This window comes from Neoarius graeffei, chromosome 20 (assembly GCF_027579695.1).
Source record: "Neoarius graeffei isolate fNeoGra1 chromosome 20, fNeoGra1.pri, whole genome shotgun sequence".
Taxonomy (NCBI): Eukaryota; Metazoa; Chordata; class Actinopteri; order Siluriformes; family Ariidae; genus Neoarius; species Neoarius graeffei.
In genome coordinates, this window is record NC_083588.1 from 67,095,975 (window position 1) to 67,122,104 (window position 26,130).

General features: G+C 48.2%; 1 protein-coding gene across 3 annotated transcripts in view; it reads right to left on the bottom strand.

The window, feature by feature from the left end:
* Positions 1 to 6,689, bottom strand: part of ap2a1 (adaptor related protein complex 2 subunit alpha 1) — a 38,337-nt gene extending 31,648 nt beyond the window's left edge. For all 3 annotated transcript variants that reach the window (XM_060902341.1, XM_060902340.1, XM_060902342.1), the window contains exons 1-2: positions 5,885 to 6,689; positions 645 to 856 (exon numbers count right to left, since the gene is read on the bottom strand). In XM_060902341.1, the coding sequence (XP_060758324.1) occupies positions 645 to 856; positions 5,885 to 5,951 (279 nt within the window). In that variant the 5' untranslated portion in view covers positions 5,952 to 6,689. The remainder of the gene's footprint in view (positions 1 to 644; positions 857 to 5,884) is intronic.
* Between the last annotated feature and the right edge of the window lie 19,441 nt (positions 6,690 to 26,130).

Here is a 26,130-nt window from a genome sequence, read left to right on the forward strand (position 1 = left end):
AGATAAACCTGACCTCTGGCACTTACATGAAACCCAGTCAGTGTGGAGACAGAGGTTTTTTTATCAGCTTTAAGGAAGTACAGGAATGAACACACATGAGAAAAGAGAACTATAAGTAAAAGGGAAATGTTTGCTGATTAATTTGCCTAAGCAAGGCAAATGAGCAGCACGCGCACACGTTAACTTCAGCTGAGCGGCCGAGTGAAGACAAACGCATCCGAATTACACTTGTTACGAAAACACACACTAAACACCACAGGACACAAAGCAACTCAAGCTTACATTTCAATCAGCCTGAAATAATGACCTCACAGGAAGTGCTCCTTCAAATAGTAAGGACAACCACACACAGTGCACGAGCAAGCAAGAGTGTGTGAGAGAGGAAGGTTCAGTGCAAAGTACAGCAGAGCAATATATAATCAGCTCTGCTCTTTGTAGGTCCACATGACTCCCTCATGGGTGTGTGCGCACGCATGGGAGATCAGCAGGAGATAATTAGAGCTCATGGTGAGGTGACATGGCATGTCACAGAGCACTGGAAATAAAACACTCCTAATTTCCTGCAGTTACAGATAAACAGAAAACTCCACAAATCAGAAATAGTGGGCTTACACGTGTGTGTGTGTGGGGGGGGTGTCACTTACAATTTGCTTCTCAGTGTACTTGTTGGAGCTGAGCAGGTTCACAGCCTCCATATGGCCGAAGTCGATGTCATGGCCCAGGAGGAAGATGAAGAGCAGCTTACACACGTACTTCTTCTTACTGTATCCATCCAGAGCCTTGTCTCCTTTAAACTTGGAGCGGATGTTGGCCAGCTCTTTATTGATGCGCTTGATCTCAGCCTCCTTGCTTTTACCTGAGGGAGAAGAGGACGAGGCAGGACAGAGGATGGGTCATATCGGACAGCAGGAATCAGACACAAAGACACTAAGGAAACTAAAAAGTGGAAACAAACGCCAAGAAAATAAGATCCTTAAATATTTAGGATTGACGGACTTCAATCTGAAATTCATATTTTACTTAGCCACGCCCCTCCACACAGACCACACCTCCTCTGTGACACAGTGCACCAGCTCATGTGTATGATGTTAAAGTAGTGTTCATGAATAAACTCGAAATGAAAATAGCAGTGTGTCCTAAGGACCAGAAACAGAGCTGCACCATAATTATTCAGAAACTAAACCGCAGCCACAGATCCCCCTCAGTACAGGTTAATGGGGTGTGGTGTGTCCGTCACTCCATGTTGATGTGACTTATGGATTTAGTTTAATTACACTTCATGAAAAAGAACCCCCCTTTTCCCTCTCTCTCACACGATACAAACATGGGTTTATGACACGTTACACTACACCTCAGACACATAATAAAAAGGACTGACCGTCAAGTTTATACTGCGCTAAAGCCACACCCACTTTATTAAAACACCTCATTCTGGAAGAACATCATGACCCACTCTTCACACACCATACACTGGCTGTACTTGTGTGATGCAACTTCCTGTCCAGGTGTCAGAGATCAAACACTCTGCCACGTTCACAGGAAGTTGCCCCACATTGGCACCGTCAGCGGACCTCATTATACCATCCACAGAGAGGACGACGAACAGCCGAAATCCAGCCGGGTTTAAATTAACCCCCCCCCCCAAACATTTTCATCCCGATAGAATTGCACATCGTTAAAGAATTGTTTGATCATGAGCAGAGATGAATAGCCTTACAGCATATAATGTCATCCATCAAAACCATGTCAGTCTGAGCCCCTCAGTGTGAGCACTGTTACAACGCTCATCTAAAATGCGCCAATAGGACAACAGTCACACAGCCGCAGTCACGGCAATAAACAAAACATGCTGGGGGCAGGGAGCACACATCTGATTGCCCCAAAAATTGTGAAGAACCTTTACATGAGCTTGTTTTCCAGATGAGGTCAGAAAAGTCGCAGGTTAGCGTGTAATCAGACTCGCGCCACCATACAGTCTTGTGTAGAGATCAGAGGAGTTTATTTGGATCTCATACAAGGATAAGAATAATCTTACACCACTAAAATCAGACCAGAATTAAAACTGGGTTAACTTCTGAATGTGTCGCAGGTCATATGACCAGAGATGCACACTGAGCTTTTAACTCCTACTGACTAATATTTAACTCCTTTCATGACCATGTGTGCACACAGTTTACTGTACACTGTAAAATAAACATGAACTGATGTGCCATTTATTCTTCGCCCTGTGAATCAAAGTCACGTTGAAATGTCCAGCATATACCGCTCCATCACGCTGCAACCACATGACATACAACACAAACAGGAAGTCGTTGTGACTCAGCGTTCACACACCAATCAGAGCCCACATTTCACCAACAAACCAAGATTTAAATCCAATTCATCGTCTCAATTCCTCAGACTTGTCCGACAGCACGTGGTCCAACATGCAACTTCAGGCATCACTTCAGCTCCTACCAGCAGATACTTCAAGATCAGGTTACATCAAACTCACCCAAGACGACTGATTCCTGCCCATGTTCATGAAGCTCCACCCCCAGGCTTCTTCTTAAGAAGCATATACGCAGAACCATGGCCTCACTTTCATTTATAAATACCTTGAGACCTCAAGAATGGCACAGGAAGAGTTAAGCATTAACAATAAATCTAAAAAGTCATTTTTACAATTAAAGTGATTTATACAGGTAGCGGTCTGAGTGAATGACCTTGACATCTGTGACGTCACAGCAGGAAGTCTATCGGTCTCATCGCCATTTCCGCTATACTAAAACACAGCTGACTGCAACTCCGATCCTCCATTTTGAGCTAATTTATCGCCATGCCACGTAGATGTGCTGCTGGTGGGTGCAGCAACACGACAGAAGGTGGATTTACGTTGCAGTCACGGCCCAAGAATGTTCAAACTGCAAAGATTTGGATGGGTTTGCAAGAAATTCATGGATTGGGCGCCTACGAAGTGGTCTCTCCTCTGCTCTGCACATTTTACTGAAGACTCGTACGAAACCTCTGATCTGTTGAGGAGCGTTGGCTATAAGCCTGGATTGAAAGAGGGTGCAGTACCAACAATTAAAGGAAAAGAAAACTACAAGAAAAGGAAAGTAAGTTGAGTTGCACCAGTTCTCCCGGAGCGTGAGCCGAGCAGTAACGGCAGAGTACTCAGTATGGAGAAAACGGAGAATGAACGGACCAGTCGTCAGATTTCTCCACTGGATATGCCTGCCTGCCCTGCCTGCCCCCCCGCTGGATATGCTCGCCTCAGCAGCAATATCTCACCCTTACGTGGAAGAAGAGAATGAACGAAGAACTGAAAGTCAGATCGTTTCAAAACAAATGGGCCACAGGATCGGCCTTCAAGAAGCGAGAACACATTTGGCTACATCACAACATTCCTTTACCTGCGTTTAGATTAATCCATGTAACTTGTATTGTGTGTTTAAGTGAGCGGTATAAGATTATTTAATTTGCTTCAGAATGTGATTGTCTCAGTTCATCTCATTATTTAATTAGCTTTTTACGTTTTTATCAGTGAAAATGCATACATGTACATGTATGTTGCATAAGTTATAACACCCATCCTGTTTTAATGAGAGTTGCATGAGACTGTTAGTTCAATTCCATCCAATTCTCCAGACAGCTTTGTTCTCTGGCTTTATTTTGTAAGGTGGGGGCCTCCGTGGGTACTATCGGATTCACTTTCCGATGGTTCGAACGGATACGGTTCTACGTGTATAGCAGTAGCATGTACACACTCCAATTTCAGGACTATCACAGTCAGACGTATTGCCATCTGAGGAACCCGAAGAATCTCCAATAAATCTGAACAAAGAGGCCACTGCAACCGCTCTCGCCTGCCGAGTCTGGCTTTGGTCTATAGCACCGGCTCCCACTGTGACGTCACGCACTCAGGGCTGGCTGGCTCAGCAGGGAAGCTCCAACGCCAACTTTGCGGTCAATTTTAACTCAATTTTTTTTATTCCCATTTCTGCAGCATACAAGAGTCAAGGATGGACATATTACCCACTCAAATTTATTTAAAAAGGTTCTGTGTACGGTATCTCCTTTAAGCTTTTATAAAGTGCGCAACGACATGTCCAAACATAAACCAGCGTTCCAGACCAGAAGTCCATTTCACGACGAGACAGTTTTCTCAAGGACTTGCGCATTTGTGAAGGCCGTGGCTTAATCTGTTTATCGTGTTCTACAGATTATTCACACAAATAAGGAATTAAAAATCCAACTGCTGTACCTTTAAACATGTAAAGAGACATCATGAGGAAAAATAAAGCTCAGAAAGAAGCAGCAGAGATAGTTGGTGTGTGACGAGTGCATGTAACTAGTCTTGGTTTAGTTAACCAGAACACAGCTGAGTGCGTAATGTGTTAATCCATTAACTCCATTTAAAACTGCAGCTGGAGGCTGCGCCACCTGCCTCACACTGGTCTGGAACTGGGGGGGGGGGCTAAGCAGGACAGGCCACACCCACAAGTGAAGCATGACTGCCCATGTTCTATTAACTCCACCCCCGTTATAGACAATTCACCTGATGCTAATATCCAAAAGTCAATAAAACGCAGTCCGATTAAAAGTGTTCACTGTTTTTAGAGAAATCTAATCCGTTCTCCTCTCACATTTCCGCTTCCTTCCCTTAAAAAGAGACTCCAGCTCCTGAACGCACTTCCGCAAACATTCCACCTTAACATCCACTGCCCGGCTGAACCCTGTTTACATCTCAGGTGTAGCAGAACCACATCCAAGTTAAACATCAAACCTCTAAACAAGAGGCGTCCTCCTCTTCTCCAGTGAGCTAACGTCTCACAGCTGAAGTCACGGTGAAACTCTGATAAACACATTATCGTCGTGAAGCAGATGGACCGCCTCGTGCTGGTGAAGACGGATATCAGCGGCAGGGTCACGCTGCTCAACTCTGTTCAGATATCTAACAGTTTTACACCGTTGGAGTAAATGCTCCATCTACCACTGAACAGCTCAGACAGTTCCTCACGATAACTCCCCATCAGAGGGTTCATCTGCTACGATCCCCAGTATACGGGAACCCTGGATCAGTATCGGATCACGTTTGACGGTTTTCCTGTCCGATCCACAGACATGTCTATTTACGCTGGAACTGAGTGATGATGGAACACAGGACATGGCCCATCTTAAAGTGGTCACAAAACTCCTTCAGATCTGTGATTTGTCCCCGAATGTTGACATTTCTTTTTGAAACATGAAGTCAGTGGCAGGGTGTTTACAAAACAGCCAATAGGGTTTGAGATGCGTCATGCCACGCCACACTTGCCAGCTAAACATGGAGCACACTGAAGAGGTTTTTTGGGTTGGAGCGTTTCAGTGCCGCCTTCACCCACACCGGTCCACTTTAACCCCAGACACGGCGTGTGTTTGGAGACACGGTGTACATGTTCTGAAATGAGGTGGAGTGTCGGCATCAGTGAGGAGAAGCACAGGGTCATGGATTAGATGCTATGGCGAGCCTTTAACTGGAAGAATGGAGAAGTCATCAGAAAATTTGTACCTTGAATACATTTAAAGTGGGGAAGAAAAAAGGGCCGACATCAGGGTCCAGGACACAAAAGAACAAAGTTCAGAACCGAATCGGTATCGCACAGGTCTGGTACCGGTATCAAATAGAAGCCATTAAAAGCAGGACAGTGCGTTCCAGAATCAGACAGACAGACAGACAGACAGACGCATCACCCAGCGACAGGCAGACAGGCCTCTAAACCCTGAACACACACACACAAGCATTTCCACATCCAGGAGCTGATGTTGAACACATTTACATCCTGTACACCACAGAAACCGGCACTAACTCCGTGAGATTAAAGAACAGCCGAGCTGAGGTGAGCTGAGGAGGAGAACTCACAGTTCCTGATGTCCGAGATGAACACGGCTAATCCCCGCATCCCGTCTCCCTTCGACACGGCCGGCATCTTCACTCTCTCGCGCTCAGTGTGTGTGAGAGACACAAATGACTCCCAGATGGAGGAGCGTCTGGATCAAACAGGATTCAGCAAAAGAACACCGAGTTAGCTCGGAAGCTAATGTGCTGCTAAACTGCTCCCGGCCGCTCTGAGGGGATTCTCGGTCACGGTTTTTTTGCGCGCGCGCGTGCTAACGGCGCTAGCGGTCTGTTCCGCCGGTGAAGTGCGTCAGATCCGCGTCTCGCGCCCAGTTCTAGTGCCTCGGTGTCACTTGACGGTTCCGTTTACAGGATTTCATTCAAACCGAATTAAAGCGCTGATTCACTCCGGGTCGCTACAAGCCCACCGGGTCCTGACGAACCGCACACAAATTATTGTATTTTAAATAACCGTTACCGGTTGTTGAGCGGTCGGTTATGAAACACGACACGGCGGAGAAAGCCCGGTTCGGTGTCCTGTCTGGTTTCCGCTCTCTGTGAGTCAGCGAGCTAACCCTGTCACTAACAGCCCTGCTAGCGCGGTCACACGGTCCGGCGCGGCTACATCACCCGCAGCGCTCGGCTCGGCTCGGTTCGGTTCTCTCTCTGGTCAAACCTGGATCACCACCCGGGCTCCACAGCGCCGGTTTCCGGGCCTTCCCGCTCGGTCGATCGCAACGGACACGGCTCGTGACAGAACGAGCAACGGAGCACGAGACGGTTTTTATAATTTTTTTTCCCTTTTCCTCAGCGAAAGGATTCAATAAGCACTTCCTCCCGACAAGCCCCGCCCTCTGTACTAATTGGTTATACGCGTTTACGTCACCACTGTGAAACCTGTTCATTCGTTAATTTATAAATCACTTAAATGTCGTAAAGCGGTCTGATTGGTTTGATAATCATACAGGACAGCTTAAATTATTATTATTATAGTTTTTTAGTCTTTTTAGGATTTGGGGTCATTTATAGTTTTTATTTGTGAAATGACTGACTGTACTATGATAAATAAATAACAATAAACAGTAGAAACATGAAATATAATCCATTCACCAAAAAACCTGAAAAATAAATATTTATAATGTACATAAAAACTAATTTAATGTTGTAGTCAGAATTAGAATCTAAACTAAAATGCAAAGAAAAAAATGATACTTTTCTATTTCTGAGGCTTTTATTGAATTTGCATAATGCTCCTGTTTCTAATATGCAACATATGATAATTTTGTGAGTCTAAAATGTTCTAGATTATTTTTTTTATTAAATTATAATATTATTATGGTGGATGACTTTTCCTGCCGAAGCCATTTTTATTTGCTTTCCTTTTTTGTGTGTATTTTAAAACATACTCTTTATTATTATTATTATTATTATTATTATTATTATTAAGCTGATAGAATCCTTAATAGGCTGCAGTGAGAAAGCTCTTCTTCTTCTTTGGGATTTTACAGCAGCTGAGATCCACAGTGTTGCATTACTGCCACCTTCAGCTTTTATTCCTTTTCAGTGTTCATCCATTTTAAAGCCCTTTTCCAGTCCAGTCGTCCTGAAAAATCTAAACAAGTCTTTCCACCCTTGACCACTGTCTCCACATTCTAATATACCTTTAAGCGTGTCCTCTATCTGCCCTATTTCCCAAAACTGTGTCATTTCCTGCCTGTCTTTTATACATTTCCTGCATGACATAAAGAGATGTTCCACTGTCTCAGCTTCATGACACTGATCATAAAGACCTGTATGGTGTTTTCTCATGACATAGTCAAGTCAAGAATATTTCTATAGCACTTTTAACAAAAGACATTGTCGCAAAGCAGCTTTACAGAATTTGAATGACTTTAAACATGAGCTAATTTTATCCCTAATCTATCCCCAATGATGAAGCCTGTGGCGACGGTGGCAAGGAAAAACTCCCTCAGACGACATGAGGAAGAAACCTCGAGAGGAACCAGACTCAAAAGGGAACCCATCCTCATTTCGGCGACAACAGACAACATGATTATAACATTAACAGTTTTAACATGAAGTCAGTTTCGTTGATGTTATAAACTCTTCATTGATGGAAACTTGAGTGCAAAACTGTTCATGACAACTGCAGTCCTAAAGTTAGCAAGTCAACTGTAGTCCTCAGCCATAAAAGCATTACTGTAAGAGTCCAGAGCGTCCTCCAGGTGTGACTTTCAACTGTCCACATGGGGCCGTCCTCCACAGGAGCGATGTGATGAGAGTCCAGCCAGACACAGGGCACCAGGATAGATCAGGCAGGTCCGAGGAGCAGAAGAGGTTCAGCATCTCGATCCCAGGACCGACATGTAACTCAGAGGGACAGGTGGTTTTTTTTTTTTTTTGGGGGGGGGGGGGGGAGATAGAGAAAACACAGGTTGTTAGGTATGCCCAATGTCACCTGAATAAGTAGAAACAGTATACATTTTTCACTGAGTGCAAGCAGGGACTCCGGCAAAACTAACTATGACAGCATAACTAAAAGGGGAGAGCCAGAAGGTAACACAGGCATGAGGGGCCCCGGGACATAAAGCAGCAGCCACTACACCATCAACAAACTTGAGTGAGGAAGCGAGTGGGGACTGACAGCATCCATACATCCCAGTTTACCAAAACACTCTGTCTGAGGATCCTCCAGATCTACACCTTTACCTCATAAACACCATTAACACAAGGCTTGACTAAACAGATCTGTTTTCAGCCGAGACTTAAACGCTGAGACTGTGTCTGATTCCCAAACACTACTTGGAAGGCTGTTCCATAACTGTGGAGCTTTGTAAGAAAAGGCTCTGCCCCCGATGTAGCCTTCACTATACGAGGTACCAGCAGATAGCCTGCACCTTTTGATCTAAGTAGGCGTGGCGGGTCATAGAGGACCAGAAGTTCACTCAGGTACTGTGGTGCGAGAGCATTCAGTGCTTTAAAGGTCAATAGTAGTATTTTATAATCAATACGAAATTTGATTGGGAGCCAATGCAGTGTGGATAAGACAGGGATGATGGGGTCATATTTTCTAGTTCTAGTAAGGACTCTTGCTGCTGCATTTTGAACTAACTGGAGCTTGTTTATGCACTTATTGGAACATCCAGACAGTAAGGCATTACAATAATCCAACCTGGAGGGAACGAAAGCATGGACTAGTTTTTCCATGTCATGTAATGACATTAAATTTCTTATCTTAGCAATATTTCGAAGATGAAAGAAAGCTATCCGGGTGATGTTCTCAATGTGAGTTTTGAATGAAAGACTGGGGTCAATAATCACTCCGAGGTCTTTCACTGCTGCACGTGAAGAAACAGAAAGGCCATCCAGAGTCACTGTGGAATCAGAAAACCTACTTCTAGCTGCATGTGGTCCGAGTACAAGTACTTCAGTCTTGTCAGAGTGAAGCAGAAGGAAGTTAATAAGCATCCAGTGTCTAATGTCCTTCACACATTCCTCAATTCTATTAAGCTGGTGTCTCTCATCAGGTTTTGCAGAAACATACAACTGTGTGTCATCAGCATAACAGTGGAAACTAATATGTTTATGAATAATATCACCCAGAGGTAACATATATAAAGAAAAAAGCAGTGGACCCAAGACAGAACCTTGTGGAACACCAAACTTTACCTCAGTATGTCTAGAAAACTCACCATTTACATCAACATACTGACAGTGATCAGTTAAATAAGAGCTGAGCCAGGAGAGGGCCGTTCCCTTAACTCCCACAACATTTTCTAGTCTATCCAGAAGAATGGAATGATCAATGGTATCAAATACTGCACTAAGGTCAAGCAACACAAGCAGCGAGACACAGCCCTGATCAGACGCCAACAGTAGGTCGTTTACTACTTTAACCAGTGCTGTCTCTGTGCTATGATGAGGTCTAAATCCTGACTGATACATTTCATGGATGTTATTCCTATGTAAATATGAGCATAACTGCTGTGCCACAGCTTTTTCAAGGATCTTGGAGATAAAGGGGAGGTTTGATATCGGCCGATAATTGGACAGCCGACAGGGATCAAGGTCAGGTTTTTTAATCAGGGGTTTGATAACTGCTAGTTTAAAGGATTTGGGTACATAGCCAATCGTAAGAGAATAATTTATTATTTTTAGAAGCGGTTCAATTACTTCAGGTATTATCTGTTTGAATAGACGTGTAGGTAAGGGATCTAGTACACAAGTTGAGGATTTTGATGCTGAGATTAATGAAAGTAATTCAGTTTCTCTAAGGGGAGTAAAACATTCTAATTGCTGATCTGATACAGTTATATTGTTAACTACAGGGTCACTTAAACTGTCTGACCTTAAATTAGTAGTTTGAATTTTTTGTCGGATATTCTCAATTTTGTCATTAAAAAAATTCATGAAGTCGTTGCTACCACATACTGCAGGTGTGCATGTGTCTGTAGTGGACTTATTCCTGGTTAAATTTGCTACAGTATTAAATAGGAATCTAGGGTTATTTTTGTTATCTTCTATTACGGAGGAGAGATATGTTGATTTCGCAGCACTAAGAGCTTTTCTATACTTCAGGAAGCTCTCCTTCCATGCTAATTTGAACACTACCAATTTTGTTTGACGCCATTTACGTTCCAATTTTTGAGTGGTCTGTTTTAAAGTGCGAGTGTCATCATTATACGAAGGTGCTAATTTTTTGTCTCTGACCATTTTCCTTCTTAGAGGAGCTACATTATCTAAAGTATAGCGGAATGTTGACTCTAAGCATTCAGTTGCCTGATCAAGTTCTGCAGGGGCTGACAGTGACCCAATCAAAGTTGATAACTCTGAGAGATCATTTATAAAGCTCTGTGAAGTAGTTGACGTGAATGTACGTTTAATACAGTAGCGTGGTGAGGTGCATATATTATTACTCAGACATTATTTTGAATGAGATGAGATAATGATCTGAGATAACTTCAGACTGTGGAAGTGTGACTATATTTTCTACGTTTAACCTGAATGTTAGTATTAGATCGAGGGTGTGACCACCATTATGGGTCGGTCCTATGACACTCTGATTAACCCCTACTGAATCTAAAATGGACACAAACGCTGTTTTTAAAGGGTCTTCTGGGTTATCGAAGTGAATATTAAAATCTCCAACAGCTACAGCTTTGTCTAAGGAAATAACCAGGTCTGAGAAAAATTGTGCAAATTCAGAAAGAAACTCAGAATATGGCCCCGGGGGCCTGTAAATAATAAGTAACAGAATTAACTGGGTAGACTTATTTTTCAAGGCTACATACATTATATTAGTATGAAGAACTTCAAATTTATAACCAGGTTTGTGTGTTACACCTCGATAATTATTATAAATTCCCTGAGGGAACCCTCCCAAAGGGATCAATAAAGTTTTATCTAATCTAATCTAATCTAATCTAATCTAATCTAATCTAATCTAATCTAATCTAATCTAATCTAATCTAATCTAATCTAATCTAATCTAATCTAATCTAATCTAATCTAATCTAATCTAAATAACCGTGACGCCTCCTCCTCTGCCAGTTAGATGAGGCTGGTGTATATAACTGTATCCAGAAGGACTAACTTCATTTAACGTTATATATTCATTTGGCTTAATCCATGTGTGGCAGCGGGGGCGTGGTCAAGCATCGGTCTGTGAGTGGAGAGCGGAGTCAGGGAAGGTAAGTGGCAGAATCACTGCACCTGACGGGAATTAACCTGTGTTTGTGTGTCTTCCCCAGTGACCGCGCCCTATAAGAGGAGAGGGAGAGCAGAGGAAGGGAGCTCTCCCCAAACGAAAACACTTGTGTGTGTGTGCAAGTGCATGCGTGGGAGAAGAATTAAAGCTGAAAAGCTAAAATAAAAAGGTTTTGTAAACTCAGTTCTGGCCTGCCGTGCTTCTGTGCTCCACCCACCCTAACTATTTCTACAGTGGTGCTGAAACCCAGGACGGAGTACAGAAGGGAACAGCCTCATGGAGTCCTCCCCCCTCAAGGACCTGGTCCATGCCCTCGCCTCGGCCCAACAGAGCCAGCACCAGGCACTGGTCGCCCTCCGAAAGGACCAGGAACAGCGGTTCAAAGCCCTGGTGCTGGCACAGCAGGAAGATCACCAGGCATTCCGGCATCTGCTCGTGTCGGCGGGGTCCACCATCACCACCGCCGCGGACCCTCCCCACCTCACCCTAATGAAGATGGGTCCGCATGACAACCCCGAAGCCTTCCTCGCTCTCTTTGAGCAGGCGGCAGAGGCATGGGGTTGGCCGGTGGAACAGCGTGCTGCACGCCTCCTCCCCCTGCTAACGGGCGAGGCGCAGCTGGCCTCGCTACAGCTTCCCGCCGACAGCCAGCTGATCTATGCCGACCTCCGCAGGGCCGTCCTCCAACGTGTGGGGCACACCCCGGAGCGGCAGCACTTCCGCGCGCTGCACCTGGAGGAGGTCTGCCGGCTGTTTGCATTTGGCCAGCAACTCCGGCACGCCTGTCGGCAGTGGCTGAGGGCCGACAACCGCGATGCCGAGGGAATCATCGACCTGGTGGCGCTGGAACAATTAATCGCCTGACTTCCGGAAGGAACAGCGGAGTGGGTCCAGTGCCATCGCCCGGCGTCGCTGGATCAGGCCATCGAGCTGGCGGAGGACCATACGGCGGCTGTTCCGACAGCAGGACAGCGTGTCTCCTCTTCTCCCTTCTCTCTCTCTCTCTCCCCTTCTGTTCCTCGTCCTCGCCCCATTCCCCCACCACGGAGGTGGGGGCCGGCTCCACCCCAGCCGGCCCGCCGCACCCACGGTGCCCTACCGTTTCCTACTTCCGTGTCTGCATCTTCCCCCCCTCAGGTGAGTGAGCTCTGGAACACCGGTGCAGAGGGAAAGCCTGGGGCGGTATGCTGGCGCTGCGGGGAGCCGGGGCACCTCCAGCATCAGTGCTCGGCGATGGAGGCGGGCGCGGAGGTCCGGATCCCCAACACGCCAGGGACCGCCCTCGATCGGGCTGAAACGTATCACATACCGGTGAGTATCCAAGGGGATACGTATCAGGCTTTGGTGAACTCCGGCTGTAATCAGACCTCAATCCACCAAAGCCTGGTGCAAGACGAGGCATTGGGGAGAGCACAATTGGTGAAGGTGTTGTGTGTGCACGGGGATGTTCACAACTACCCTTTAATGTCGGTCCACATTCTATTTCAAGGGGAGAAATTTAGAGTAAAGGTGGCGGTTAATCCTTGCCTTACCCACTCGATAATTTTGGGGACTGATTGGCCGGGATTCAGGGAATTAATGACACATTTAGTGAAGAGTGGGGTCTGCCATAATTTAGCAGGGGTAGGTCCCGGTGTGGCTTTGGCGGGAGCAGCGGTCACAGAGCCATCCACTTCGTCATCGCGTCAGAACGAGGAGCAGCAGGCTCCTCCTCCCTCTCTCGGGGAATCCCTCACGGATTTCCCATTAGAGCAGTCACGCGACGAGAATCTGCAGCATGACCAAGTGAGAGTAATTTGATCAAGTGAGAGTAATCAATGGTCAAATGCTCCAGCCAAATGCCACCCCGTCCTTCCCCTATTTCTCCATTATTAAGGATAGATTATACAGAGTGATGCAGGACACTCAGGCTAAGGAACCTATAACTCAGCTTTTGATCCCAAAGAGCCGCCGGGAATTTATATTCCAAGCGGCTCACTTTAATCCCATGGCCGGACACTTAGGGCAGGATAAGACACTAGCCCGAATAATGGCCCAGTTCTATTGGCCAGGGATTCGCGGCGATGTCCGTAGGTGGTGTACGGCGTGCCGCGAATGCCAGTTAGTAAATCCAGCGGCCATTCCAAAAGTGCCTTTGCGCCCTCTGCCATTAATTGAGACCCCGTTCGAAAGAATTGGGATGGATCTCATTGGGCCATTAGATCGGTCAACACGAGGATATTGCTTTATTTTAGTCCTGGTGGACTATGCAATGCGATATCCGGAAGCAGTGCCTCTTCACAATATCTCAGCACGCAGTATTGTGGAAGCACTCTTCTGCGTCATCTCCCAAGTCGGAATCCCCAAAGAGATTCTGACTGATCAAGGCACTATGTTTATGTCACGCACACTGCGCGAACTGTATGGGTTACTGGGAATTAAGCCTATCCGCACCAGCGTTTATCACCCACAAACGGATGGCTTAGTCCAGGGGTTTTCAAAGTGTGTGAGAGTCAGCCCCCCTCAGAGAGCAAATAAACAACAGCGCCCCCCCTTACAATTTTTGTTGTTGCTATACTTAATGTTCCATTCGTATTTTAAAAAAATGGTTGTTGTACACATTTTAATTTTTTTATTTTACACATTTTAAACATCTGTGCTTTTTGAAAAATCTTTTTTTACACATTTAAAACATATGAGCTTTTTTAAAACCTCTTTTTTTTACACATTTTAAACATCTGTGCTTTTTTAAAACCTCTTTTTTACACATTTTAAACATGTGCTTTTTTAAAACATCTTTTTCTTACACAATTTAAACATCTGTGCTTTTTTAAAACTTTTTTTTACACATTTTAAACATCTGTGCTTTTTAAAACATCTTTTACACATTTTAAACATCTCTGCTTTTTAAAACCTCTTTTTTTACACATTTTAAACATCTGTGCTTTTTAAAACATCTTTTTTACACATTTTAAACATCTGTGCTTTTTAAAACTGTCAAGGAACAGACAGGAGAGGAGATCAAGTGCGCTCAAACCACAGTTTATTAAAAATAGGGAAAAAGGGAGTCGGGAGAATGTGTGTGGGTGAAGTCCAGAGGTAGGAGAACTGAGAGGCAGGGATGGCTGGTGGTGACGTCTGAGGTCTCCCATCTAAGTACTGACTGGGCCCAATCCTGCTTAGCAGCTGAGATCTGACAGGATCTGGGGTAGTCAGAGAGCTGTGGCTATAGGCAGACAGAACTTGGGTTTCAGGCAGTCTCCAAGCGAGCAGTCCCTCAGCAGGCAGGAGTTAGAGAGCAAACTGGAACACAGAGTCAACGGGACAGAAGGCAGATCAGGTTACCGGGGCTGGAGAGCAGACAGAGTCAAACGGAACAGAAGGCAGGTCAGGGTACCGGGGCTGGAGAGCAGACAGAGTCAAACAGAACAATTTCAGGAGTCAGAGTAGTAGGAACACAAAGCAGGTTATCAGGCTGAGTTGCAGACGATCTGACACTGAGGCTAAGGAGAACTGCAGCATAAATACACCCAGGGGGAAACAGGTGATCGGCAACAGCCAATGACAGTCACTGAAAGTTAATAAGAGGAAGTGAGTGCGGGCGTGGCCGGTAATGCTGAGTGGAGATGTTACCTGAAGAGAGAAGCCCACAGGTAGGACCATGACAGAACCCCCCCTCAAGGGACGGCTCCAGAAGTCCCTAGCCACAGATCCACAAAGATGGGCGGGAGGAGGGGGAATACCGGTGGAGGGTCAGAACTCCTCTGACCGGTCAGAGTCCAAAGCCTCAGGATCTGGTTCAGGATCGGACTCAGGGACAGTAGCGGTGGGCGCATCGTCATTCTGACAAGGCCCCTTTCGTCGGCCCCTCCGGTTGGCCGGCTGGTCCAGATGCAGGCGGTGAAAGGTGCTGATGAGGGTACGGTCTAAGATCCTCCCAGCAGGGACCCACATCCTCTCCTCAGGACCATAGCCCTCCCAATCTACCAGGTATTGGAGGCCCCTGCCCCTGCGTCGTGACTTCAGCAGTCGCCGGACGGAGTAGACCGGGCCACCATCGATGAGATGAGGAGGAGGAGAAGGTGCAGCTGGGACCAGCGGGCTCTCGTGCACTGGCTTGATCTTAGAGACGTGGAAGGTGGGGTGCACTCTCATGGACTTTATGCAGTCAGAGCCGGACAGCAGACTGGCTGATTATCCTCTGGACAGGGAATGGTCCGACGAACCGAGATGCTAGCTTACGAGACTCCACCTGGAGGGGCAGGTCCTTGGAGGGGGCAGAGCTGGCAGGTGGAGTACGGGGGGTTAGAGGGGCGGCTCGTAAGCAGGTCCGGTGGCAGTCCTTGCCCCATTCTCTTATCACGCCAGTGGCCCAGTCGAGGTGAGGACTGTGTTGGCAGAGCCATGGATAGCCCAGGATGAGAGGTTGGCCGGGGGAATGGAGCAGGTGAAACTGGATGGTTTCATGGTGGTTGCCTGACAGGGTCATCGGGACAGGGGCAGTGAGGCAGGCGACGGTGCCAAGAAGATGGCCATCCAGTGCCCTGGCTGGAACGGGAGAGGATAAGTGAAGGCTTTGCAGACCCAACTGGCACGCAAGCTCGGTGTCCATGATGTTCACCTCGGCGCCAGAGTCAACCAGGGCAGCCAGGGTGTGGGTGGAGTCCAACAGACAAAGACAAACTTGGAGCATAGGTTTCTGGCTGGTGGAGGACTGGATGGTCATCGAGCCCAGCCGGGCCCCTCCTATGTTCAGTGAGCTCATCGCTTTTACTGGGCAAGAGGCAACACGGTGACCGTCACCCCCACAGTACAGGCACAGATTGGAGGTGATCCGACGCTGGAGCTCTGCTGAACTGAGGGAAGCACGGCCGATCTCCATGGGCTCTGACTGGTCCAGAAGGCTTGGCGGAGAAGCAGCAGGAGATGTAGAAGGGGCTGGGTTACTCCGTGCACTGGTGACTGACTGAGTCTGGCGGGCCCTCTCTCGTCGACGGGTCTGGACCCAGCGGTCAATGCGGACGGCCAGGGCAATGGCCTCATCGAGTGTCGACGGTTGTTCGTGCGAGACCAATTCGTCCTTAATGTAGTCGGCCAGGCTGTGCAGAAAGGCATCCACCAGTGCCTGCGTGCCCTACTTGCTGCGCCGGGCCAAGGTCCGGAAATCGATCAAGTAGTCAGCCACTGTTTGTCTGCCTTGGCGAATACTCATCAGTCCTCTGGATGCCTCTACTGACGATGAGCCCAGGTTGAAGACCTTAGTCATTTCTGCTGAAAACAAGGTGAAGGAGGCACACGCCGGTGTCCGGCATTCATACTCAGCCGTCCCCCACAGGCGGGCGCGGCCAGTCAGACGAGTGATGACGAAGGCCACCTTCGCTGCCTCCGACGTGAAGGTTCTGGGCTGCAGGTCGAACAGCAACCGGCAACTGGTCAGGCAGGCACGGACTTGGGAGGGGTCACCATCAAAACGCTCCGGACTGCTGACCTTGGGTTCCGGGCCTCGAGTGTAGCAGGAACACCTCCCGGAGCTGGCACGTCAGCGGCGGGTATGACAGGGGCTGATGCAATGAGGGACTGCGGTGGTTGGGCAGTGAGCAGCTGGAGTGCTTGGTCCAGTCATTGCTGCTGCTGCTGGAGCTGTTGCTGATGACCAAGCTGGATCAGGGCTGCAATGTCAGCAGACATCCGACTGACATCTTCTTCGATGCGCTGCAGCCGGTCTAGGGCAGAGGGTTCAGGCACTGACTCCATGTTGTGGTCAGATCGTTCTGTCATGGAACAGACAGGAGAGGAGGAGATCAAGTGCGCTCAAACCACAGTTTATTAAAAATAGGGAAAAAGGGAGAATGTGTATGGGTGAAGTCCAGAGGCAGGAGAACTGAGAGGCAGGGATGGCTGGTGGTGACGTCTGAGATCTCCCATCCAAGTACCAACTGGGCCCGACCCTGCTTAGCTTCTGAGAGCTGATGGGATCTGGCATAGTCAGAGAGCTGTGGCTGTAGGCAGACAGAACTTGGGTTTCAGGCAGTCTCCAAGTGAGCAGTCCCTCAGCAGGCAGGAGTTAGAGAGCAAACTGGAACACAGAGTCAAACGGAACAGAAGGCAGGTCAGGGTACCAGGGCTGGAGAGCAGACAGAGTCGAACAGAACAATTTCAGGAGTCAGAGTAGTAGGAACACAAAGCAGGTTATCAGGCTGAGTTGCAGACGATCTGACACTGAGGCTAAGGAGAACTGCAGCATAAATACACCCAGGGGGAAACAGGTGATCGGCAACAGCCAATGACAGTCACTGAAAGTTAATAAGAGGAAGTGAGTGTGGGCGTGGCCAGTAATGCTGAGTGGAGATGCTACCTGAAGAGAGAAGCCCACAGGTAGGACCATGACAAAAACCTCTTTTTTTTTACACATTTTAAACATCTGTGCTTTTTAAAACCTCTTTTTTTTTACACATTTTAAACATCTGTGCTTTTTTAAAACATTTTTTACACATTTTAAACATCTTGTTTTACACATTTTAAACATCTAGCATTGTTAGCGAGCACATCTTGGCAGACAACACACTGTGGCAGTGGAGCATCTTCAGATCCAGTCCATGAAAATCCAAACTTCCAAACTTTAAATAATCGTGGTCATACTTCCTTCTTTTTTTGCTTGGCCCAGACTCTGTCTCCTCACTCACTGTAGCTTTAGGTACTAAAAATCGATCCATTTTGTCTCTGGCAAAGGCTAGCTGAAGTTCGCTAAATGTCCACAATAGTAACTTATTCCAGTTTATTTTTCCTCACGTTGCGCCCCCCCGAAGAACTCTGGCGCCCCCTAGGGGAGGCGCGCCCCACACTTTGAAAAGCCCTGGCTTAGTCGAACGGTTCAACCGCATCCTCAAGAACATCTCATCTCATTATCTCTAGCCGCTTTATCCTGTTCTACAGGGTCACAGACAAGCTGGAGCCTATCCCAGCTGACTATGGGCGAAAGGCAGGGCACACCCTGGACAAGTCGCCAGGTCATCACAGGGCTGACACATAGACATAGACAACCATTCACACCTACGCTCAATTTAGAGTCACCAGTTAACCTAACCTGCATGTCTTTGGATTGTGGGGGAAACCGGAGCACCCGGAGGAAACCCATGTGGACACGGGGAGAACATGCAAACTCCGCACAGAAAGGCCCTCGCCGGCCGCGGGGCTCGAACCCGGACCTTCTTGCTGTGAGGCGACAGCGCTAACCACAACACCACCGTGCCGCCCCACCCTCAAGAACATAATTCGAAAATTTGTAAGCAAGGACGCACGCAGCTGGGATAAATGGTTTGAGCCCCTGTTATTCACAGTGCGAGAGGTCCCACAAGCCTCCACGGGGTTCTCCCCATTCGAATTATTATACGGGTGTAAGCCGCGTGGCATTTTAGACGTGCTGCGTGAAAATTGGGAGGAGGGACCTTCAACAAGCAAAAATTAAATTCAATACATTATCGACCTGCGCGCCAAACTCCACACCCTCACGCACCTAACCCAGGAGAATTTGCGGCAGGCCCAAGAACGTCAAGTCCGTCTGTACGACAGGGGCACGCGCCTTAGGGAATTCACACTGGGAGATAAAGTACTCGTGTTGTTGCCCACGTTGAGCTCCAAATTGATCGCCAGGTGGCAAGGACCCTTTGAGGTCACACGGCAAGTCGGGGACGTCGACTATGAGGTGAGGCGAACAGACATGGGTGGGGGATTACAGATTTACCACCTCAATCGGTTAAAACTTTGGAATGAGGAAGTCCCCGTGGCATTGGTGTTGGTGGTTCCAGAGAAGTCGGAGCTGGGGCCGGAGGTTCAAAAGGGAAAATTGACAATGCCCACTGCTCTGGTCCCCTGTGGAGACCACCTCTCCCTGACCCAGCTCATGGAGGTAGCCCAGTTGCAAATAGAATTTTCTGACGTGTTCTCGCCCCTGCCCGGCCGCACCCACCTCATAGAACACCACATTGAGATGCCCCCGGGGGTAGTAGTGCGCAGCCGCCCTTATAGACTGCCCGAACACAAGAAAAAGGTGATTCAGGAAGAACTCGAGGCCATGCTTGAAATGGGCATTGTCGAGGAGTCCCACAGTGACTGGAGCAGCCCGGGGGTCTTGGTTTCCAAGGCTGACGGGTCGGTCCGGTTCTGTGTGGACTATAGAAAAGTCAACGTGGTGTCTAAATTTGACGCGTACCCAATGCCTTGTATTGACGAGTTGCGCGATCGACTAGGCATGGCTTGTTTTTATTCAACACTGGATTTGAGAAAGGGATGTTGGCAGATCCCCTTGACTCCGCTATCCTGAGAGAAAACGGCCTTTTCCACACCATTCGGCTTACACCAGTTTGTCACACTTCCTTTTGGGCTGTTTGGGGCGCCTGCTACGTTCCAGTGGCTTATGGATAGGGTCCTCCACCCCCAAGCCACCTATGCAGCCACATACCTGGACGACATTATTATTTATAATAATGACTGGCTGCGGCACCTAGAACACCTAAGGGCCATCCTTAGGTCGCTGAGGTGAGCGGGTCTCACAGCCAACCCGAAGAAGGGTGTGATTGGGTGGGTGGAAGTACGGTATCTGGGCTTCCACTTGGGCAATGGGCAGGTACGTCCCCAAATCAATAAGACAGCAGCGATTGCGGCCTGCCCAAGGCCCAAGACCAAAAAGGGGGTGAGACAGTTCCTGGGGCTGGCTGGCTACTATCGTAGGTTTATACCTAATTATTCGGACGTCACCAGCCCGCTGACTGATCTCACTAAAAGGGGGCACCAGATCCAGTCCAGTGGACAGAGCAATGCCAGTGGGCTTTCTCTAAGGTAAAGGCTGCACTGTGTGGGGGGCCACTGTTACACTCCCTTCACTTTTCTCTCCCCTTTGTTTTGCAGATGGACGCATCGGACAGAGGGCTGGGGGCTGTTCTGTCCCAGGAGGTGGAGGGGGAGGACCATCCAGTGCTATTCATCAGCCGGAAGCTGTTGGTGCATGAGGGCAGGTACAGCACCATAGAGAAGGAATGCCTTGCCATCAAGTGGGCGGTCCTCGCCCTCCGCTACTACCTACTGGGGCGCCCTTTCACCCTCTGGTCGGACCATGCGCCCCTGCAGTGGCTCCATCGCATGAAGGATGCCAACGTGCGGATCACCCGTTGGTATCTGGCACTCCAGCCGTTTAAGTTCGAGGTGGTCCACAGGCCGGGGGCGCAGATGGTCGTGGCGGATTTCCTCTCTTGTCGGGGGTGGGGGGGGATCAGCTGCAGGCTGGATGGCTCCCCGGCCTGAGTCGGGCGGTGGGGGTATGTGGCAGCGGGGGCGTGGTCAAGCATTGGTCTGTGAATGGAGGGCGGAGTCAGAGAAGGTAAGTGGCAGAATCGCTGCACCTGACAGGAATTAACCTGTGTTTGTGTGTCTTCCCCAGTGACCACACCCTATAAGAGGAGAGGGAGAGCAGAGGAAGGGAGCTCTCCCCGAACGAAAACACTTGTGTGTGTGTGTGTGTGTGTGTGTGTGTGCGTGCGCGCGTGCGTGCGTGCATGGGGGAAGAATTAAAGCTGAAAAGCTAAAATAAAAAGGGTTTTGTAAACTCAGTTCTGGCCTGCCGTGGTTCTGTGCTCCACCCACCCACGGTATCCATCCCACTCCACCTTCCCGAGTGGGATGGATACCGTCCCGCCTTAACAGGCCAGCAGTGCCCTCAAAATTAGCCCAATTATCTATAAAGCCCACACTGTTTTCAGAGCACCACCTGGACAACCAGCAGTTCAGCAACCATAACCTGCTGTAAGCTACATCGCCACGCCGCATTGGGATGGGGCCAGAGCATACTACAGCATCGGACATCACCTTTGCTAATTTAAACACCTCTACAAAGTTACTCTTAGTAACCTCAGACTGATGAAGGTGTATATCATTAGCTCCTGCATGGATAACTATCTTTGAGAACCTGTGCTTGCCTAGGACCCTAAGATTACCTGCTATGTCCGGCGCCCTGGCTCCCAGTATACACCTGACTAAAGCTGCTGGTGCCCCTAAAGGCTGAGCTAATTTTATGTGCCGTATGATAGAGTCCCCGATAACCAGAGCTCTTTCAGGTTTCTCAGCGGGTGCATCACTAAGGAGAGCAAACCTGTTCGACACGTGACGCGGAGAGGAGTGGTGCTCCCGTGGGTGAGCCTCAGCAGTAGCTTTGGCTCTATGCTTACACTGCCAAGCCATCACCCATTTGCCCTGCTGTAAGGGCTCTAATGCCAGAGTTGGGGGATTACTAACTCCACCTAGGGCATCCAGAAACTACAGAAACTACACTGTTCTCATTCTCACTGACCTTCTCTAAAGCCTAGATATGCACTTCTAACACTGTAATCTTCTCCATCAGAGAGCTAACTAATCTGAACTTATCACAAATAAAGCTGTCGCTAGCGACGGAGGAAGAATGACTAAACATCCTGCACTCAGCACACTGAACAGGCTGAAGGTGTGCCATGATGAAAGGATTCACGTACCTTAATCAAAGATCTGTTGATATTAAAGCAAATCCGATGTGGATGGCCTCCGCTTGTGGTCTTTATGCAGGAGGAGAAAAAAAGAAAGCTTCCAGTCTTGGCGTTCTTCCGAAAAAAAGAGAGAAAAAAACAGAAAAAGGAAAGCAGAAGTGGAAAGTACAAAAAGGAAAGCTAAAGTACAATAATGATCCCTGAATCGCCAGTGCAAAAGTGAAGCCTGGGCTGGTATGTTGGCGCTGTGCAGACCCTGGGCATTTCCAGGACCAGTGCCATGGGATGGAGGTGGGGGCCATGGTCCGGATCCCTGATGCGCCAGAGACTGCGCTCGGTCGAGCCAGAGCATATCGCATACCAGTGAGTCTTCAAAGAAATACATATCACGTGTTGGTGGATTCAGGCTGTAATCAGACCTCAATCCACCAAAGCCTGGTTCAAGGTGAGGCACTGGGGGGAGCATGAATGGTGAAGGTAATGTATGTGCACAGGGATGTTCACAAATATCCACTAGTGTCCATTCACGTCCAATTTTAGAGAACAAAACATAGTGTAGCGGCAGCGGTTAGCCCATGCCTCACCCACCCACTGATTCTGGTGACAGATTAGTTGGGGTTTAAGTTTCTAATGGGAGCGTATAGTAGTGGGCGGGTCCTACGGTAACATGTCACAGGGGGATTCCAGTGTAGCATTGTCTGGGGGAGCCTTTTCAGAGCAGTCTACGTCAGCATTGCATCAGAGTGAGAGAGGAACCACCCCTCCTCTCTCTCTGGGATTCCTTTGAGGATTTCCCCTTAGAACAAATGTGAGACGAGACTCTGCAACCATGCTTTTGACCAAGTGAGAGTAGTCAATGGTCAGACTCTCCAGCCAAATGCAACACTCTCCTACCTGTATTTCGGAATCATTAAAGATAGGTTATACCAAGTGACGCAGGACACTCAAACCTGTAAGAAAGTAACCTAATTGTTAATCCCAGAGAGCCGTAGGGAACCCGTATTCCATGCAGCTCATTTTAACCCTATGGCCAGACACCTAGGTCAGGATAAGACACTCGCCCAAACAGTGGCCTGGTTCTATTGGTCAGGGATTCGCAGGGATGTCCGTAGATGGTGTGCAGCATGCCATGAATGCCAGCTGGTGAATCCAGCGGCCACTCCAAAAGCACCATTGCGCTCTCTTCCCTTGATCGAGACTCTCTTCAAAAGAATTGGTATGGATCTTATCGGGCCATTAGATTGGTCTGTACAAGGGTATCACTTTATTTTAGTCCTTGTGGACTATGCAATGCGATACCTGGAAGCAGTCTCCCTGCATAACATTTCCGCAAGCAATGTGGCAGAGGCACTGTTTAAAATGATCACACCTGTTGTTAATTGATGTTGTGTGTGTCTGTTTTCATAGGGATGGCAGAGCACTGATAAGGAGAGGGAGAGTGGAGTGGTGGCTGTCTCCCGACCGGTGTGTGTGTGTGTGTGTGTGAGTGAGTGAGTGAGTGAGTGAGTGTGAGTGAGTGAGTGTGTGTGTGTGTGTGTGTGTGTGAGAGAGAGAGAGAGAGAGAGAGAGAAAACCAAAATGTGAAGCTGAAAAGCCAAACTAAAAATAACAAGTGACTGTGTTCAGCATCACTACCCATCTGTCTGCGCTTCAGTGTTCCACCCACCCTCAGGGACATTCTACAAACACACTATTAAGAGTGTACAATACACAAGTCAGTGTCTTGCAGGTCCAGCACAATACATGATAAAAAGTAGTGCGGAATGATTCAGAATGGTTTTGGCCAAACCACCACAGCATACGATAAAATATGATACGTGATGCAGGTATGGAGCTTCGAACAACACAAGAACAATACACGATTCAGAATGACTTGTAGCACTTGACAAAATGTATTACATTCGCGTGCAAAACACTCCAGTACATGAATCACATGATTCAGAATGAACAAGACACAATTTAGAAAGAAATGGGTCACTTGATCAAATATAAGGCATTAATGTGCAGGACCAGCACAACACAGAATTGGAGGGAGACATGGACATTTGCTTCATTCACAGTGAACATTACTGATACAGAATGGTCTCGACTAGCTCCTTACAACATCTGATGAAACTGCAGGTGCAGAAGTTAGAACATTATACGATTAAAATGGGTCAGTGATTTCGCAGAAAACAACCTTTCAGTGTAATCCAGTGGTTCCCAAACTTTCTCTGCTGGGCCCCCCTTTGGTAGATAAGAAAATTTTTGCCTCCCCCCTGACAAAAAGAGAAAAAAAAGATAAACTGGACACACATACACATATTTTGTTTTCAGACTCCATTGCAGTTTATTAATACAAACCTCAACCTTTTTTGAACAAATACAAGTAAACTGCCATAAACTACAGGTTGCAATATAATTATAAGTATAACTGTTTTCAAGCACCTTAACTGTGTAACAGGTTTCTCGTTTCTCGTCTTCTTCCGCTTATCCGGGACCGGGTCGCGGAGGCAGCAGTTTAAGCATGGAAGCCCAAACTTCCCTTTCCCCAGATACCTCGGCCAGCTCCTCGGGAAGAACACTGAGGCGTTCCCAGGCCAGCCGAGAGACATAGTCCCTCCAGCGTGTCCTGGGTCTTCCCCGGGGCCTCCTCCCGGGGGGACATGCCTGGAACACCTCCCCAGGGAGGCGTCCAGGAGGCATCCGAAAAAGATGCCCGAGCCACCTCAGCTGATTCCTCTCGATGTGGAGGAGCAGCGGCTCTACTCCGAGCTCCTCCCGAGTGACTGTGCTTCTCACCCTATCTCTAAGGGAGCGCCCAGCCACCCTGCGAAGGAAACTCATTTTGGCCACTTGTATCCGCGATCTTGTTCTTTTGGTCATTACCCAAAGCTCATGACCATAGGTAAGAGTCGGAACGTAGATCGACCGGTAAATTGAGAGCTTCGCCTTTTGGCTCAGCTCCTTCTTCACCACGACAGACCGGTAAAGCGACCGCATCACTGTGGAGGCTGCACCGATCGGCCTGTCGATCTCATGCTCCATCCTTCCCTCACTCGTGAACAAGATCCCGAGATACTTAAACTCCTCCACTTGAGGCAGGACTTCTCCACCAACCTGGAGAGGGCAAGCCACCCTTTTCCGGTCGAGAACCATGGCCTCGGACTTGGAGGTGCTGATTCTCATCCCAGCCACTTCACACTCGACTGCAAACCGCCCCAGTGCATGCTGAAGGTCCTGGTTTGAAGAAGCCAACAGGACAACATCATCTGCAAAAAGCAGAGATGAAATCCTGTGGTTCCCAAACAGGATTCCTTCCGGCCCCTGGCTGAGCCTAGAAATTCTGTCCATAAAAATTATGAACAGAACCGGTGACAAAGGGCAGCCCTGCCGGAGTCCAACATGCACTGGGAACAGGTCTGACTTACTGCCGGCAATGCGAACCAGACTCCTGCTCCGTTCGTACAGGGACCGGACAGCCCTTAGCAAAGAGCCCCGAACCCCATACTCCCGAAGCACCCCCCACAGAATACCACGGGGGACACGGTCGAATGCCTTCTCCAGATCCACAAAGAACATGTGGACTGGTTGGGCAAACTCCCATGAACCCTCGAGCACCCTATGAAGGGTATAGAGCTGGTCCAGTGTTCCACAACCAGGACGAAAACCGCATTGTTCCTCCTGGATCCGAGGTTCAACTATTGGTTGAATTCTCCTCTCCAGTACCCTAGAGTAAACTTTCCCTGGGAGGCTGAGAAGTGTGATTCCCCTATAATTGGAGCACATTCTCCAGTCCCCTTTCTTAAAAAGAGGGACCACCACCCCAGTCTGCCACTCCAGAGGCACTGTCCCTGACCGCCACGTGATGTTGCAGAGGCGTGTCAACCAAGACAGCCCCACAACATCCAGAGACTTGAGATACTCAGGGCAGATCTCATCCACCCCCGGTGCCTTGCCACCGAGGAGCTTGCAAACCACCTCAGTGACTTCGGCTTGGGTAATGGACGAGTCCACCTCTGAGTCATCAGCCTCAGTCTCCTCAGTGGAAGACATGACGGTGGGATTGAGGAGATCCTCAAAGTATTCCTTCCACT